The following is a 12615-nucleotide window of genomic DNA, read 5'->3' as shown; positions in this document are numbered from 1 at the left end:
ATTTGATTGAACGATCTTAACTGAACTACCACTAAGGGCCTCAAGTAGAGTTTTAAACTAGCAACAACACAAGACACCAATCTTTAAGTTGTGCATCTCTTCTACCACAATAATTAGAGTTTGAGATAGAAAAGTTCACCTCAAACTCTAATTTACTTCATACACAGCCCTACATTACTTCACTCTTCTACTCAACTCAATGCCCTAAGACATATTTTTACTTCTGGAAAGCACTTGATCTTGTGTAAATTTTTTTCCTAAAACCACAAAACATCAAAAAATAGATGGGAAAACTGCTGTTGGAACAGTCGACAGTCATACCCACAGGAAAAGGCAATGGATTATATGGAGCTATGTCTAAGCCCCTTCTAACTACCTTGGTTGTAAAAGAGTGTTTTAGAAGAGTATAAAGAGATTTCAAAGGCTTTATCCTCTGGCAGCTGAAGTACGTTAAAATATCTGACTGAGCATTCAATTTTTCTAATACATTTCAAATTTCATACTCCCTTCTGAATCAAGAAGCATTTCACAGTTCCACAGGATTCTTGTTATAGACAAATGTGAGAAGTCTAGCACAGCAGAATCGCTATGGTGATGTTTGCCATTTTCCCTAAAGACACACACTTCAACACATCCCATGAGTTCCCAGTTTCAAGGGGAGAAGAGACAAAGCAGGACTTTTCTATCATGCAGGAAAGTCTGAGTGACTGACTCAGATCTGGATTTTTTTTTCTTTTTAACTACACAGAACCCCAAGCAACAAGTTTGAAGACTTCTTTCCCCAGGGAGGCACACAGTGTTATATACTAGTATCGCTCCATGGAGGGCACTGTAACCCAGGATTTATTCAGAGACAAGAAGCTAAGGCAAAACATAAAGGCATCAAGACGGCCAACACTTCAGTTACTTAACTATCTACAGTTAACTGCTTTAATTTTTCTTTTCAGACATCTTTTTCATACAGCTGTGCTAAGGTAATCTTCCTTCCTCCCATGCAGACCTTACTTTCCTTTCCTAGAAGCTAAAAAAGATAAAAAGCAAGCAAACAAACATAAACCAGTGGCTCACCTATTTTTATGTTTTTGGAGGTTTTTCTCACTTCTTTCATCCAGCCTGTCAAACAGTATCAAGTAAGACAGCTGATAAAATATAAATGATGTTGACAATGATAACATATTTTCAAGCATTCTTCAAGCTATGCTACATCATAGCTTCATTATACACATCTTCCTGCCACAGACTAGCAGTTCATAGTCCACCCAGACAGAACCTCCTGTGATGCACAGAATCTGAAGCCATGAACCTGCACCACAGCATTCACTACAGCCTTACAGTGGTCCCCACCCAGCCCCTCCCTGCTTAGTTCTGCCTCACTATGGAAGCTACCCCAGTGCCTACTCAGAACAACACTTCTGCAGCCATGAGGCATCACCTGGAAGGAATGTCTGACTTTTTCAGATGGTACTTTAAAGTGTCCCATTCACTCCTCTTGGCAGCCATTGCACTAGGATGAATTTGTCAGCAGGCACTAACATGGTAAGAATTATAGCTATTTGAAATGAAATTTCACATTCAATCAACCTCAAAACCATTAACTAGTACATACTAGCTGAAATTTAATCTTGCTGCCACCTTCCTCACAACGAAGGAAAAAATTTCTCTTCAAATTACATTTATATTCCCTTTCTAAACAAATTCGCCTAAAGGTTTTGCTAAGGAAAAAAACCAAAACCCACAACAGGTAAACAACTGCATAATGCACCTACAAAGACTGTTTTTCCCTGTACAGGATCTTTGTCCTTTCATTTTTTTAAGAGGGGTTTTGTGGACAGCATGGTGGAAAAGCCAATCTTTCCACTTACATTTTTTGACAAATAAACTATGTACACAGGTGGAAGCAGATGAGGACAGAAAGAAGTTCAATCAGAAGAAAACCCAAAAAATTGAATGGATGAAAGTACTTCACCATCTGGCAGAGCCAGCAAAACCCACCTAGTATGCCAAATCAACCCAGTCTGCAACAATATTGCAATTCATATTTGAAGGAAAAAAACCAGTACCTTGATCAGCATCATGGAGCCCAGTGAACTGGAACCTTTCCTTCCCTCTCCTCTTCACTTGTAACCAAACCGGTGAGATTAGTGTAAATTTGTTTCCAAATATTTTAGCAATGTCATAACCATGGTTGTTCCACTTGAAAAACAAAGGAGAGGAAAAAAGTGAGAGACTCAAAAGTATGATATATAGTTCACTTCACTTTTGATCAATATAAACTCCTTAACAGAAATGTAATCATCTGCTAGATCCCTTTTTGTTCATTTGAGGAAACCTGCTGGGATAATGCTTTCATTTAAATAAGAAAGTACTCTGGAAGCTCTGCTAGCTACATGAAAGGCAATCTTCAAACTGTGCTAATTCACCTGAACTACAGCAACTGGCTTGTAGATTCCCACAGAGTTTTGAATTTACAGACTCTGAATTTATGTTCAAGAGAACTTGAGAAAGGTGAAAATTTATAGGACACCTATTTGTATTTTGACCAGTGTAAGACAAAACCAAGTGAAAAGTATCCTCTAAAAAGAAGGATGAAACATTTATCATTCAAGAAAGAATGTTTTGAAGGAGACAGGATAGCAAAAGACATCCAGTTTGACATCAGTTTGGCAGCATACAATTGTTACTGTTGATTTAGCAGGCTTGAGTGTCATCCCTCCTGTTCTGACTTCACTGCAACTTCCCCTGACTCACCACTGACAGAATACTCTCATCCCTGTTAAAACCAGCATTAAGGAAGCTTCTCTGTCCGACCATCTAGGAGCCACTCTGGAAGTCAGACTCCCACCACTCCAAACGTTCACTGCTGAGGGTGACTCCAGTGACCCCAGGGGTGTCCCCTCTTTGCTCCCTGCACACCCCACACTCACACAGGGTTTAGCACAGCCCTGGGTTTCCCGTGGCAGAGTCCCAGATGTCTGGAACCCTAAAGCAATTTTACTGTGGTGCAGTAACACAAAGAGCTTGAGCTGGTGCCTCTGGGGAGAGACCCCCAACAAAGGAACCCCCAGATTTTGTACCTTCCATTTGATAGTCTGGGTTGAGCCCTTTCTGTTGAGCCCTTGGCTCCTGCTGTGTCCTAGTGTCTGGTCACCTGGCCACTGCCACAGGTCCCTGTGCCCTTTGCTGTCTGAAAGGTCATCACCAGGTCACAGCCCCTTGCCTGGGGCTCCCACCCAGGCACAACCTACAGCTCCCACAGCAGCTGCACAGCCAGTACCTGCTCTTAAGTGCATAGCTCAACACCAGGGAGAGGAAAAACAATATACATCCTCCTAGAGAACCCAGACATCCTCCAAGAGACAGAGAGCAAGGGTTTGAGACCACCTAAACCCCAAGTTAAGTCTCAAATACTTCTCTGGCTATTTGATTGTGTTTGACCAGCAGCCCCCATTACTATAAAATACTTTTAAAACAGGGATGCAAACTTGTTAGCCCAGTCTGCTGCATATTCATTCAAAGCATAAATTTTATTCATTGTATCAACTTACAGGAGTAATATATCCCAGGACATCTCCTGAGAAATGTCGTTCCTTCGTCTTCTTGGAGCAGTAACTTTTATGTTCCAGTACAATATCCTTTGCTTTTGGATCCACAACTACCAATCCCCGGTCCTGAACATTTTTATCAGAATGCAGTTTCTGTGGAGAGAAGAAAGTTATTAGAACCAGTTATATGAAACAGCCACTTTCAATGGCAACAGACTTTAAATACAACAGCAAAACAAATCACTTCATTAAACTCTCAGCACTCCTTTTAAATGATGCAGACCACTTTGATTTAGAACTGAAACATACAAGTCCTCAGAAATGATTTGTCATCATCAGTAAACTTAGTGTGTTTGGAGGGTAAAAAAACACATAAACAAAAACCAAAGCCCAAGACGTTATAATTTATGACAGCTGATGGTGCTCTGTTTTCTAATCAATGCTTTCTGTCATGCTACCTCCAAAATAATAAAAAGGGGTTAGGAGTTCTTAACCAAGAATTTGAAGACAGGTTTTAAACTGGATATATTTTAGTCTGAGAATGCTGCACTGTGAAGCTTAAGATTTTAAACACTCTTCTTTAGGGAAGATGCTTCAACTGCAGATAAAAACAGAACGAGAAGATCTAATAAGATGTGCGTGGTGAGTATGCAGAAGCCATCTATTGATTCATTGGGAGGAATTTAGGGATATGACCTGCCTTAACACCTTGTATTACCCTCACTACCTGCAAATGAGATTTGGTAGATGTTGAGCAAGTGATACAAGCAGTGACAGATGTACATGCATAATAACAGGAAACAATAACACGCTCAACAAGTGAAGAGAGACTTCAGCATGCTGGCGGTGCTTGCTCTGATTATTGTAGGGCTCTGAATCATTCCTGCCTGCAAAAGAACAACTGATTAGGAGGCTCTTCAAACTCTTTCATCAGGATACAGCCTTCCCATTGGCAAGGCTCTGTTCCACCAGTAAATGGCCTAGAGCTCTTGTCCCAAACTACTGTTCCCCACCCTGGTTTCCAAAGGGATGGAAGTATGTTCCCTGAGGAGACAAAAACTTCCTGTTTCTGCAACTTGCATAGAGGATAAAGCTCCAGAAGTCTACATCATATGTTCCAAGAAGTGAACCATGTGTGACACACAGAAAAGCTGAAAGAAAGGACAGTTTCAAGTTTTATCTGTGAGTATCAGCTTCAGCGGAAATGCATTTACATTGTTTTAACAGAGGTAGAGGCCATTTACCAAAGTTCAATTAATTCACTACACATGTTAGATAAGACAAGAATTTCAGTTCTTTTCCTTACCTTTTCCTCCAATTTTTTTGTAGCACCTTTCTTTGCATCTGTTTTTGACAGGGTACCTTCAGCTAGCCAGCATACCATGGCAAGAGAAAGGGAAGCACAGAGAAGCCGCATTGTGTTTTTCCTCGTGTCAAGTTTCTCTTCTCCTTAAAACATAGGTGTTCAAATCTCTGTGAACAGAAGAATATAACAGTTTCATTAGGTTTTCTTGTCTAAAAAAAGTCAAGACATTTTCTTATCTTCTCCCATTCAGAATCAGACTTATTAAGGCAGTGCTTCTGCTCTGGCAACAAAAGCAGTGCATTGTGAGAGATTACTTCTAGTCTCAAATACCTTTTTTGTCCCTTGTTTTAGTAGCTGTATCACAGATGAAGTGGGTTGGACCCTTGCAGCTTCCTTTTTAAGGAATCCCCCCTAAAGAAGTACAACTGTTTACAGCTGAAACTGAGATGTCTGCTGCACAGAACAATTATTGTACCACTTTACCTTTTCTACAGCAAATAAGAGATAACATTTTTTTCTGCTCCTACCTAGCCTAGTCATTGTGTCATAAATTAATTAACAGATAAAAAGAATTATAGTGAAATGCTTACAGCTATGTGCCTTTACTGTAACAAGTGAGACCTTTGCTTTCAATTCCTTGCCAAGTCACTGATACAGAAATGAAGGAAAATAAAAGGAGGACGAAAGGTGGGCATGTCCTTTTTGTCTAGAAGAATAACTTTGACAGTTTGTCCTAGCTCCAGACAAAGGAATTGAGAATTGGTATCCAACAGTTCTGCTGTGTGTTCATCTATCACACCTTGTATCTGTAAGAAGAGTTTAAAAAAAAAGTCAAATACAGCCAGAGTTTGTTTTCCAGTCTCTCCCCAATTAAAAGCTGCACTGGTTTCCTAGCCTAGCTCCCAGTAGTGAATAAGAAGAAAACAGAAAAAAAAAAATTTGGCATTTGGGGAACCAGGGCTCTAGATCTGTATCAAGCTGCTTCTCATAAATATGAGATCCTGATGGAGAAGAAAATAGGTTCTTTCCAGTATTCTGATTTTTTGTTGAACTTAAAAAACTATCTTGCTTTTTATATTACTCTACCATTCATTTTGAAGACCTACAAGCTCATTTCTACAAATGGTATTTATAAGATTTGTTCTACTGGCACTGATAACAAGTGCTGCTCAAAGTTTGAGTACTTTGTTTCAAACTTTCAAAACATCAGGCGCAGAATCCCACAACACAAGACTGAGCCTCCGAGTACTGTGACAGAAGGAACCTTAAAGCTTCAATGGAAATGTACTCAATGAAACAGACATGAAATGAACAACTCAACAAACTTGCCAGTATTTGGATGTGTCTGGCTTGGCAGTGAGATTTTAAAAACCAGAGGTATTTATTATAGGATTTAGGGATTCTGCAGGAAAAGAGAGGAATATTTGATTAGGCAACAAAGTAGAAGGATGGCAGAAGTGCTTGAAAAAAACAATGCCAGTATCACCAAAGAACATCAAAAACCTCCTGTACAAAATTATTTGAAGATTTTAGTCAAGTCTTTTATAAACTGCAAAATGAAAGCAGAAAGCCTTCTAATATTTCTTGAATCCAGGGAGTGTGGTAAAAGTTGAATTGCTATACAGCTTGAAATTCCTATTATGAATAATTAAGGTCATATGCTTCTACTTTGACTTCAAGGTCACTGATAACCTCCTTGTTTTCCACATTCTAAAAAATGAGACAAAGCAGGTTGCTTCTGATAGTATCTCCTATGTTCCATCTAGCTTGGCAAGATCTATAAACTATTGCAGAGAGGAACAATTGAGAGCCAGAACAGTCAATACAAGTCTTAACTATTTGGACAGGATATCAATTCTCCCAGAAACTCGTATATATCGATTTGGAGGTGTTTGATTTCACTTTCAGAAACAATTAGCAACAGCATCACTTCCCTGAAAAGAAGATAATATCTAACAGCTGAAGAACAGAAGCTTAAAAAACCATGCCTGAACTCTAATTAGACATCAAAATGTGCTCATTTCCTTGACAGGATCGTATCCATTTGTCAATTATTGTTAAGTCAACATCCACTCCTAGATTTATAAGACGCACTGAGCCTATGGCAAATTGGTTTCTGCTACTGACAGTCCAGTATAAACTCTTGGTTAGACACTTATTTTAATAGTTTGTTCTTTAACAACATCAATGAAAATTAAGTAGATATGGTTACTGTAACACAGAAGATGAAGTGGTCAAACTTTAAATGCTCTTTATGGAAAATATAAGCATGCATTTTGCAAGCTTTAGAAAAGTAAATCCTCATCAAACTTTTCTTCTATAAACTCTGCCAATTTTTAACACTTCTAAAATTAGCTGAACTCAGAAGAACTGAGTTTGGCACTCTTTATTTATCTCCTCTGTCACTGCAAAATGCAAACAGAATTGAGAGAATTGCCTCTATGTTCTTGTCCAACTGATGGACAACTTAAAGCTTAAAACATCATCTGACAAACCGATCTGAAGCCCGAGTTTCTCTCCTAGCCAGGTCACAAATGCTGCTTAACCCCGCCTCCACATGAGGTAACACACTTTTGGAAAGCTGTTTTAAATTTATCTTAATTTTAAAAAGCGAGAAAGCTAGCACAGATTTAGGCTGTCCGAAATAAGCAAGCAAAGAAACTAAATGGATGGTACACAACACTGAGTCAATGTTTATAGTTTATTTATAAATAAACTAGATTCTAACTACATTTGCAAAGAGAACCCTGCACCACTTAGCAAAGGAAGGCCAGGAAACATACTGCTGATGCGTTTTTAAACGAAAGCTATACTGGGGAGTGAAGAGTGAAGTGCAACTACCCAAAAATAAATCCGTTTCCAACCTGTGTAAACATTAAACCCTCCCCTCTTGTAAAGTGCTCCACTTTGACGTTCAGAATTCCCTCCCACGTTGCCCGACTCTCGAGATACCAGGGAGCCCGCACGCCGGCTATGGCGCCAGCGCCGCTGCGGCCGCCCCCGAGCTCGGAGCCGCGGGGCAGCCCCGGCATCCCCGGGCTGCCGCGTCACCCCCACCGCGGCGGGGCCGGCCCCCGCCCCGCCGCAGCGCGGCCTCACCCCCGCCCTTTCCCCGCTCTCCGTCCCTTCCCAACCCTGCGGGCCGCGGACAGCACGTACCGCCCGCCTCCGCCGCGGAAGTGCGGGCAGCGGCAGCGCCCCGCCCCGCCGGCTCCGGGCAGCGCCGGGGCGGCGAGAGGGCGCCGGCCTGCGCCAACATGGCGGGGCGGGAGAGGCAGCGGCTGCGGCTCCCTGGCGCTCCGGGCCGGCCCAGCCCAGCCCAGCGGCGGCACATCCCGGCCGGGCCCCACCGACAGAGCCGCCGCTGGGCTGGGCTGGGCTGGACCGGGCCTGGTCGGACCCGGGACGCGGTGCTTTGGGGCTCATCAGTAGCTGAAGAAAGGATATGTTAATAATGGTGTCATCCTAAATTCCCATAAAGAGCGTCTTGGTTTAGCCCAAGCTATAGCAAATTGATCCAGGTCTAGCCTGGAAAGGAGGAAGTTCAGGGGTGACCTTATTGCTCACTGCCCAAAAATAGGCTGTAGCCAGGTTGGGATCAGCCTCTTCTCACAGGCCACCGGTAACTCAAGAGGAAATGGCCTTAAGCTGTGCCAGGGGTGGTTCAGGTTGGACCTGGAGGTCCAGCCGGGAGGAATTCCTTGACAGAAGGTGTTTAGACATTGGGAGGGGCTGTCCAGGTAGGTGGCAGAGTCACCATCCCAGGAGGTGTCTAAGAAAAACTTAGAGTCATGGTCTAGTTGACATAGTGATGTTTGATCGTTGGACTCGATGATCTCTGAGATCTTTTCAAAACAAAATGTTTTTGTGATTCTGAGAAGTAGGGCGGGTAAATCAGGAGCTTGGGCCAAAATGCACACACTGACCTGGAGACAAAATGATCATATAGGTAAGGCTGTGGAGAGTCTGCAGGCAGTACTGCTGACTCTGGTTGTGCAGGAAGGAGGGGTCAAATTTCAGATGGCTTTTAACATGCTTTAAAATAAGAGACTGTGTTTATAATTAAGGTTTTTCTTATTTTCTTCTGCTTTGACCTTCTATAGTTTGTGTTTTTGGTGCAGCATGGCTTGTGTTACCACTATTTACTGCAGTAGAAGTTTTGGTTCAAATAACCCTGTTATTTCACAGGCTGTTTGCAGGGACTAAATACCCTATCAAAAGACGTGATAAAAAAATGGATGTGTTATATCATGATGTAGAGGCAAGACCAGCCTATCCTAGCAGTGCACTTCCCAGCAGAAGCCTTCCTGTGGCCTGCTTTCTCTTGGTTACAGTTTGGTGTAACCTCCTAGAAGCTGAACTGGAAGGTTGCCTTTATTCTGCTGAACTGCCCTCTTCTTTCATTCCCTCTTATGTAATGAAGATCTTCATGAGCATTCTTCAGCACTGAAAAGAAAAACGGAAATATTTTTCCTCTGATCAAAAGTCTTGTCAGTGAAGCAGATGCATGGTCTTGTATGCCCAGATCCATCCCAAATTTCTGTAAATTTAGAGTTTCATGTAGCCTAACTTTGTGTTTTCTAGTGTTGAAAGCAGCCCATCTGATACTCTGGCATGGCAGAAGGCATTGTGCTCTCTGTTAAGGGATAATGAATGTTCAATGTCAAGTACAGAAACATAGTTGTGTGTGCATGGTGGAGCCAGGGATTCTCTTTAGTCCTGAGTTCTTTTTGATTCCAATAATGGCTGGAATGATCATGAGGAGCAGAAGAAAACAATAACTGTGAGACAAATGCGAGAGAAGTAACAAAAGGAAAGGAACAATTCCTTTTTTGTAGTTCTCACAATTGGATCCTCACCAGCTGAAAACACTCAGATGAATGGTGATAGTTTTATGAAGGTCAGTGCAATTATTAAAGCCTTTGTATCAAAGTGCACTGAAATTCTGAAAAAAAAATTTAAAGTAACTCCCATATAAAATGGGAAGGGGGGGAACAAACATTGTGGATTTGTTGGCAAACAAATGTGATGCCAAATGTTTTATGTAATAGGAAAATATTTCTTGGTACGATCTCCCCTTTAATGCTGAGTTTACAGTAATTATACATGTCTTAAATAATTATAACATCTTGGGATGGAGAGAACCACTTATGTTTTTTGGTTTTTTTTTAGGCAGCCTGGTGCTTTACAGATGTTAGGCTCAAACCAAAATTTTACAGAATTACCAACTCAGTGTGTTTGCAAAGGGTTGTACCTGGTGTAAGCTCTGTGCTGAGTAACAGCTGAGTTCACATTACAATATTTCTTTCAGCCAGGATGCATCTAGAGACCATTACAAACTCTCTTTCCTCTGGATACCTATTATTCACATAAAATTTCTACCTTGTCCTTACCAAGACATCTGAAATGCACTACTAAGTTTTAAGTTATGAGGCAGGAAGGACAGACATGCCTACATATTTGTCCTGATTGCACATGCCTTTGTTGAGGCAAAAATACAGTGGGGTGAACATAGTGAAGCCTCCAAAGGAGGTTGACATAAAATAATCAGGGCATGTGTACTGAGGCTGACAACCTCGAAGGAGGTTGACATAAAATAATCAGGGTATGTGTACTGCAGGGTATGTGTACTGAGCCCCTTCAAATGAACCATTTAGCTGTATGAGGCAAAACTAGAGTCATCCACATGTGTTAACCACTTGGATATTTTCCCAGTTCTCAAGAAGAATTTGCAGCTCATGCTTAACTTGGTACTGCCACAGCTATTCTGCTGGCAGTATTTAAGCCACTGCTGAAAAAGGCAGTTGGATACCTGCATGACTTGCAGTATTGACAGGAATACAGCCAGACAGGACTGATAGACTGAGCCTTTAGGTGTCACTGTGCTCTTAGTAGAAATTAGCTCAACATTTTGGCTAGCTCAAAAAAGATTTCTTTTTTTCTGATCACAGAAAAAGCCTCATTTGGTGACATGGGAAGTTTTCATCTTCAAAGGTGCATGGAATTATTATTAAGCATCAAAATCTATTTGTAAAACTGTGAAAAGGGAGAGTGTTCTTCATGAAAGCCTACAAATAATCTGAGTTGAATAACAGACTATTTGTGCACGACTGCCTGTAGTTGCACTTGGTCTACAAAATGGATCCAGGGACAAAGGGATAATTGCGTGACTACCACATGCTGTCATCCTGCCTTTCTCGCAGATACTCGCACAACTAAAAAGTACTCATGTAACAATGTATTCTGAAAATACCCGGAACAGACCCTTGAGGTATACAGCCACTGTCAGACAGATGGCATCAAGTATTATGTAGATCTTTATGAGAGAAAAATGTATCATGAAATTAAAGGTACTGGAGCTTGATGAATCTAAACAAGATGCAAGCTCTAAACAAGGAGAATTAACCATGGGAGCAAACTATCCGGGTCAGCAGTGAATTTGATTATATCAGAGCGAGACTCAGTGCCTTTCTGGAAGATAGACCATAGCTAAAAGCTAGATATTGGGCTGAGTTCCCTGGGGTAAAAAAAACAAAAACAAAACCAAACCTGACAGATGAAATGAAATGGCGTAAAGTTTGCTGAAATAGAGGTGAAATGACTGATTAATCTCCGGTAGGCCTAAGGCCCATGATTCTACAAGTCATTATTCTCCACTAAGCATACTAATGCCTTGCATCATGACTGACCACAGCACACTTTTGGCAATGCAGTCTAGGCCAATTTGGAGACCATTTGAACCTATTTTCAGCTGAAGATATTAAATGCTCTGCACAGTCCCACCTCTTTGGCATGTTTAAGACACTTTAACCTTGAAATGTTTTCAGTCTCAGCCGTAGATGTGGTGTGGGACTGTGTCACTCTGCATGTGTACAGCCATCAGGAGGAACACGTGGCCCTGGCTTTGCACGCCTGCATGCCCAAGGAGTCAGGCAGTGGGAATCGCTACGTGAACACAGAGCAACTGCGCCACTCACGCAACCGATGGCGGGCTCACAAAGGGGATGTGCCCAAGGATGGAGCTGCACGCAGTAGCCTCCGGCCTTGTCAGTGCTCACAGGGACTATGCAGGGGACGTGCAGTAGATCCCGTGCACTTTTGAGGAGGAGGACCAAGGCACAGCCTCCTGCAGTCCGCCCTGTGGAGAGCATGTTGTTACGGACTATACCACTGAGAGTCTGTACCTTGCTCTACACATTTGAAAAATAAGATTCCAGATCAATAGTATGCTCAAAGCTTAACTAACGAAGTTAAATTTTCCGGTATCTTGATCGGCCGTGCCTCTCCTCCCTTAGCAGTTACATCCTCTGAGATGCCTGAAAAGCCTGGTATTTCACCTTCAAAAATCATCAAACTTCTCGGCCATTAGGGTTCCAATGAGAGGAAGGGATTAGCCTGTTCCCGAGCAGGGAGCGTGCAGTGATTTCACCCACGAACAGCGGCTGACGCCGTCCTGCCTCCTCCTCACCTCGGCCCGGGCCCGTTTGCCCTCACGGGCGGTGACTGGAAATCGCATCCTAGCAGCGGCACGGCCGATTCCCGGGGCCAAGCCTCCAGCTTTTGGGTCGCACGGGGGATGCCCGGGAGCGGGGGCACATCTCGGGGCACATCCCAGGGGACGGGCGGGGACCGCGCCCGCCGCGGCTGCGGCACTGTGAGGCGCAGAGGGCCCGGCGCACCCGCGGCGCTCCCGCCTCCGCCCGCCAGGTGGCGCCCGAGCAGCGCCCGCTCGGCAGCTGCGGGGGCGCGGGAGCCCCGGCGGCGCCT

General features: G+C 42.9%; 1 protein-coding gene across 2 annotated transcripts in view; it reads right to left on the bottom strand.

Moving 5' to 3' along the window:
• CHID1 (chitinase domain containing 1) overlaps window positions 1–8134 on the bottom strand; it is a 96432-nt gene extending 88298 nt beyond the window's left edge. The window contains exons 1-5 of one of the 2 annotated variants that reach the window (XM_009102173.4): window positions 8008–8134; window positions 4849–5015; window positions 3546–3695; window positions 2061–2193; window positions 1069–1113 (exon numbers count right to left, since the gene is read on the bottom strand). In XM_009102173.4, coding sequence (XP_009100421.2) covers window positions 1069–1113; window positions 2061–2193; window positions 3546–3695; window positions 4849–4959 — 439 coding nt within the window. In that variant the 5' untranslated portion in view covers window positions 4960–5015; window positions 8008–8134. Of the gene's footprint in view, window positions 1–1068; window positions 1114–2060; window positions 2194–3545; window positions 3696–4848; window positions 5016–5438; window positions 5598–8007 lie in introns of those variants that run through there. The other variant, XM_018907816.3, reaches the window with a different exon arrangement.
• Window positions 8135–12615: the final 4481 nt, after the last annotated feature.

Source organism: Serinus canaria, chromosome 5 (assembly GCF_022539315.1).
Source record: "Serinus canaria isolate serCan28SL12 chromosome 5, serCan2020, whole genome shotgun sequence".
In the NCBI taxonomy this organism is placed as follows: Eukaryota; Metazoa; Chordata; class Aves; order Passeriformes; family Fringillidae; genus Serinus; species Serinus canaria.
Note: the sequence above shows the minus strand (reverse complement) of the source record. Positions and strands in the feature narration are given on the sequence as shown.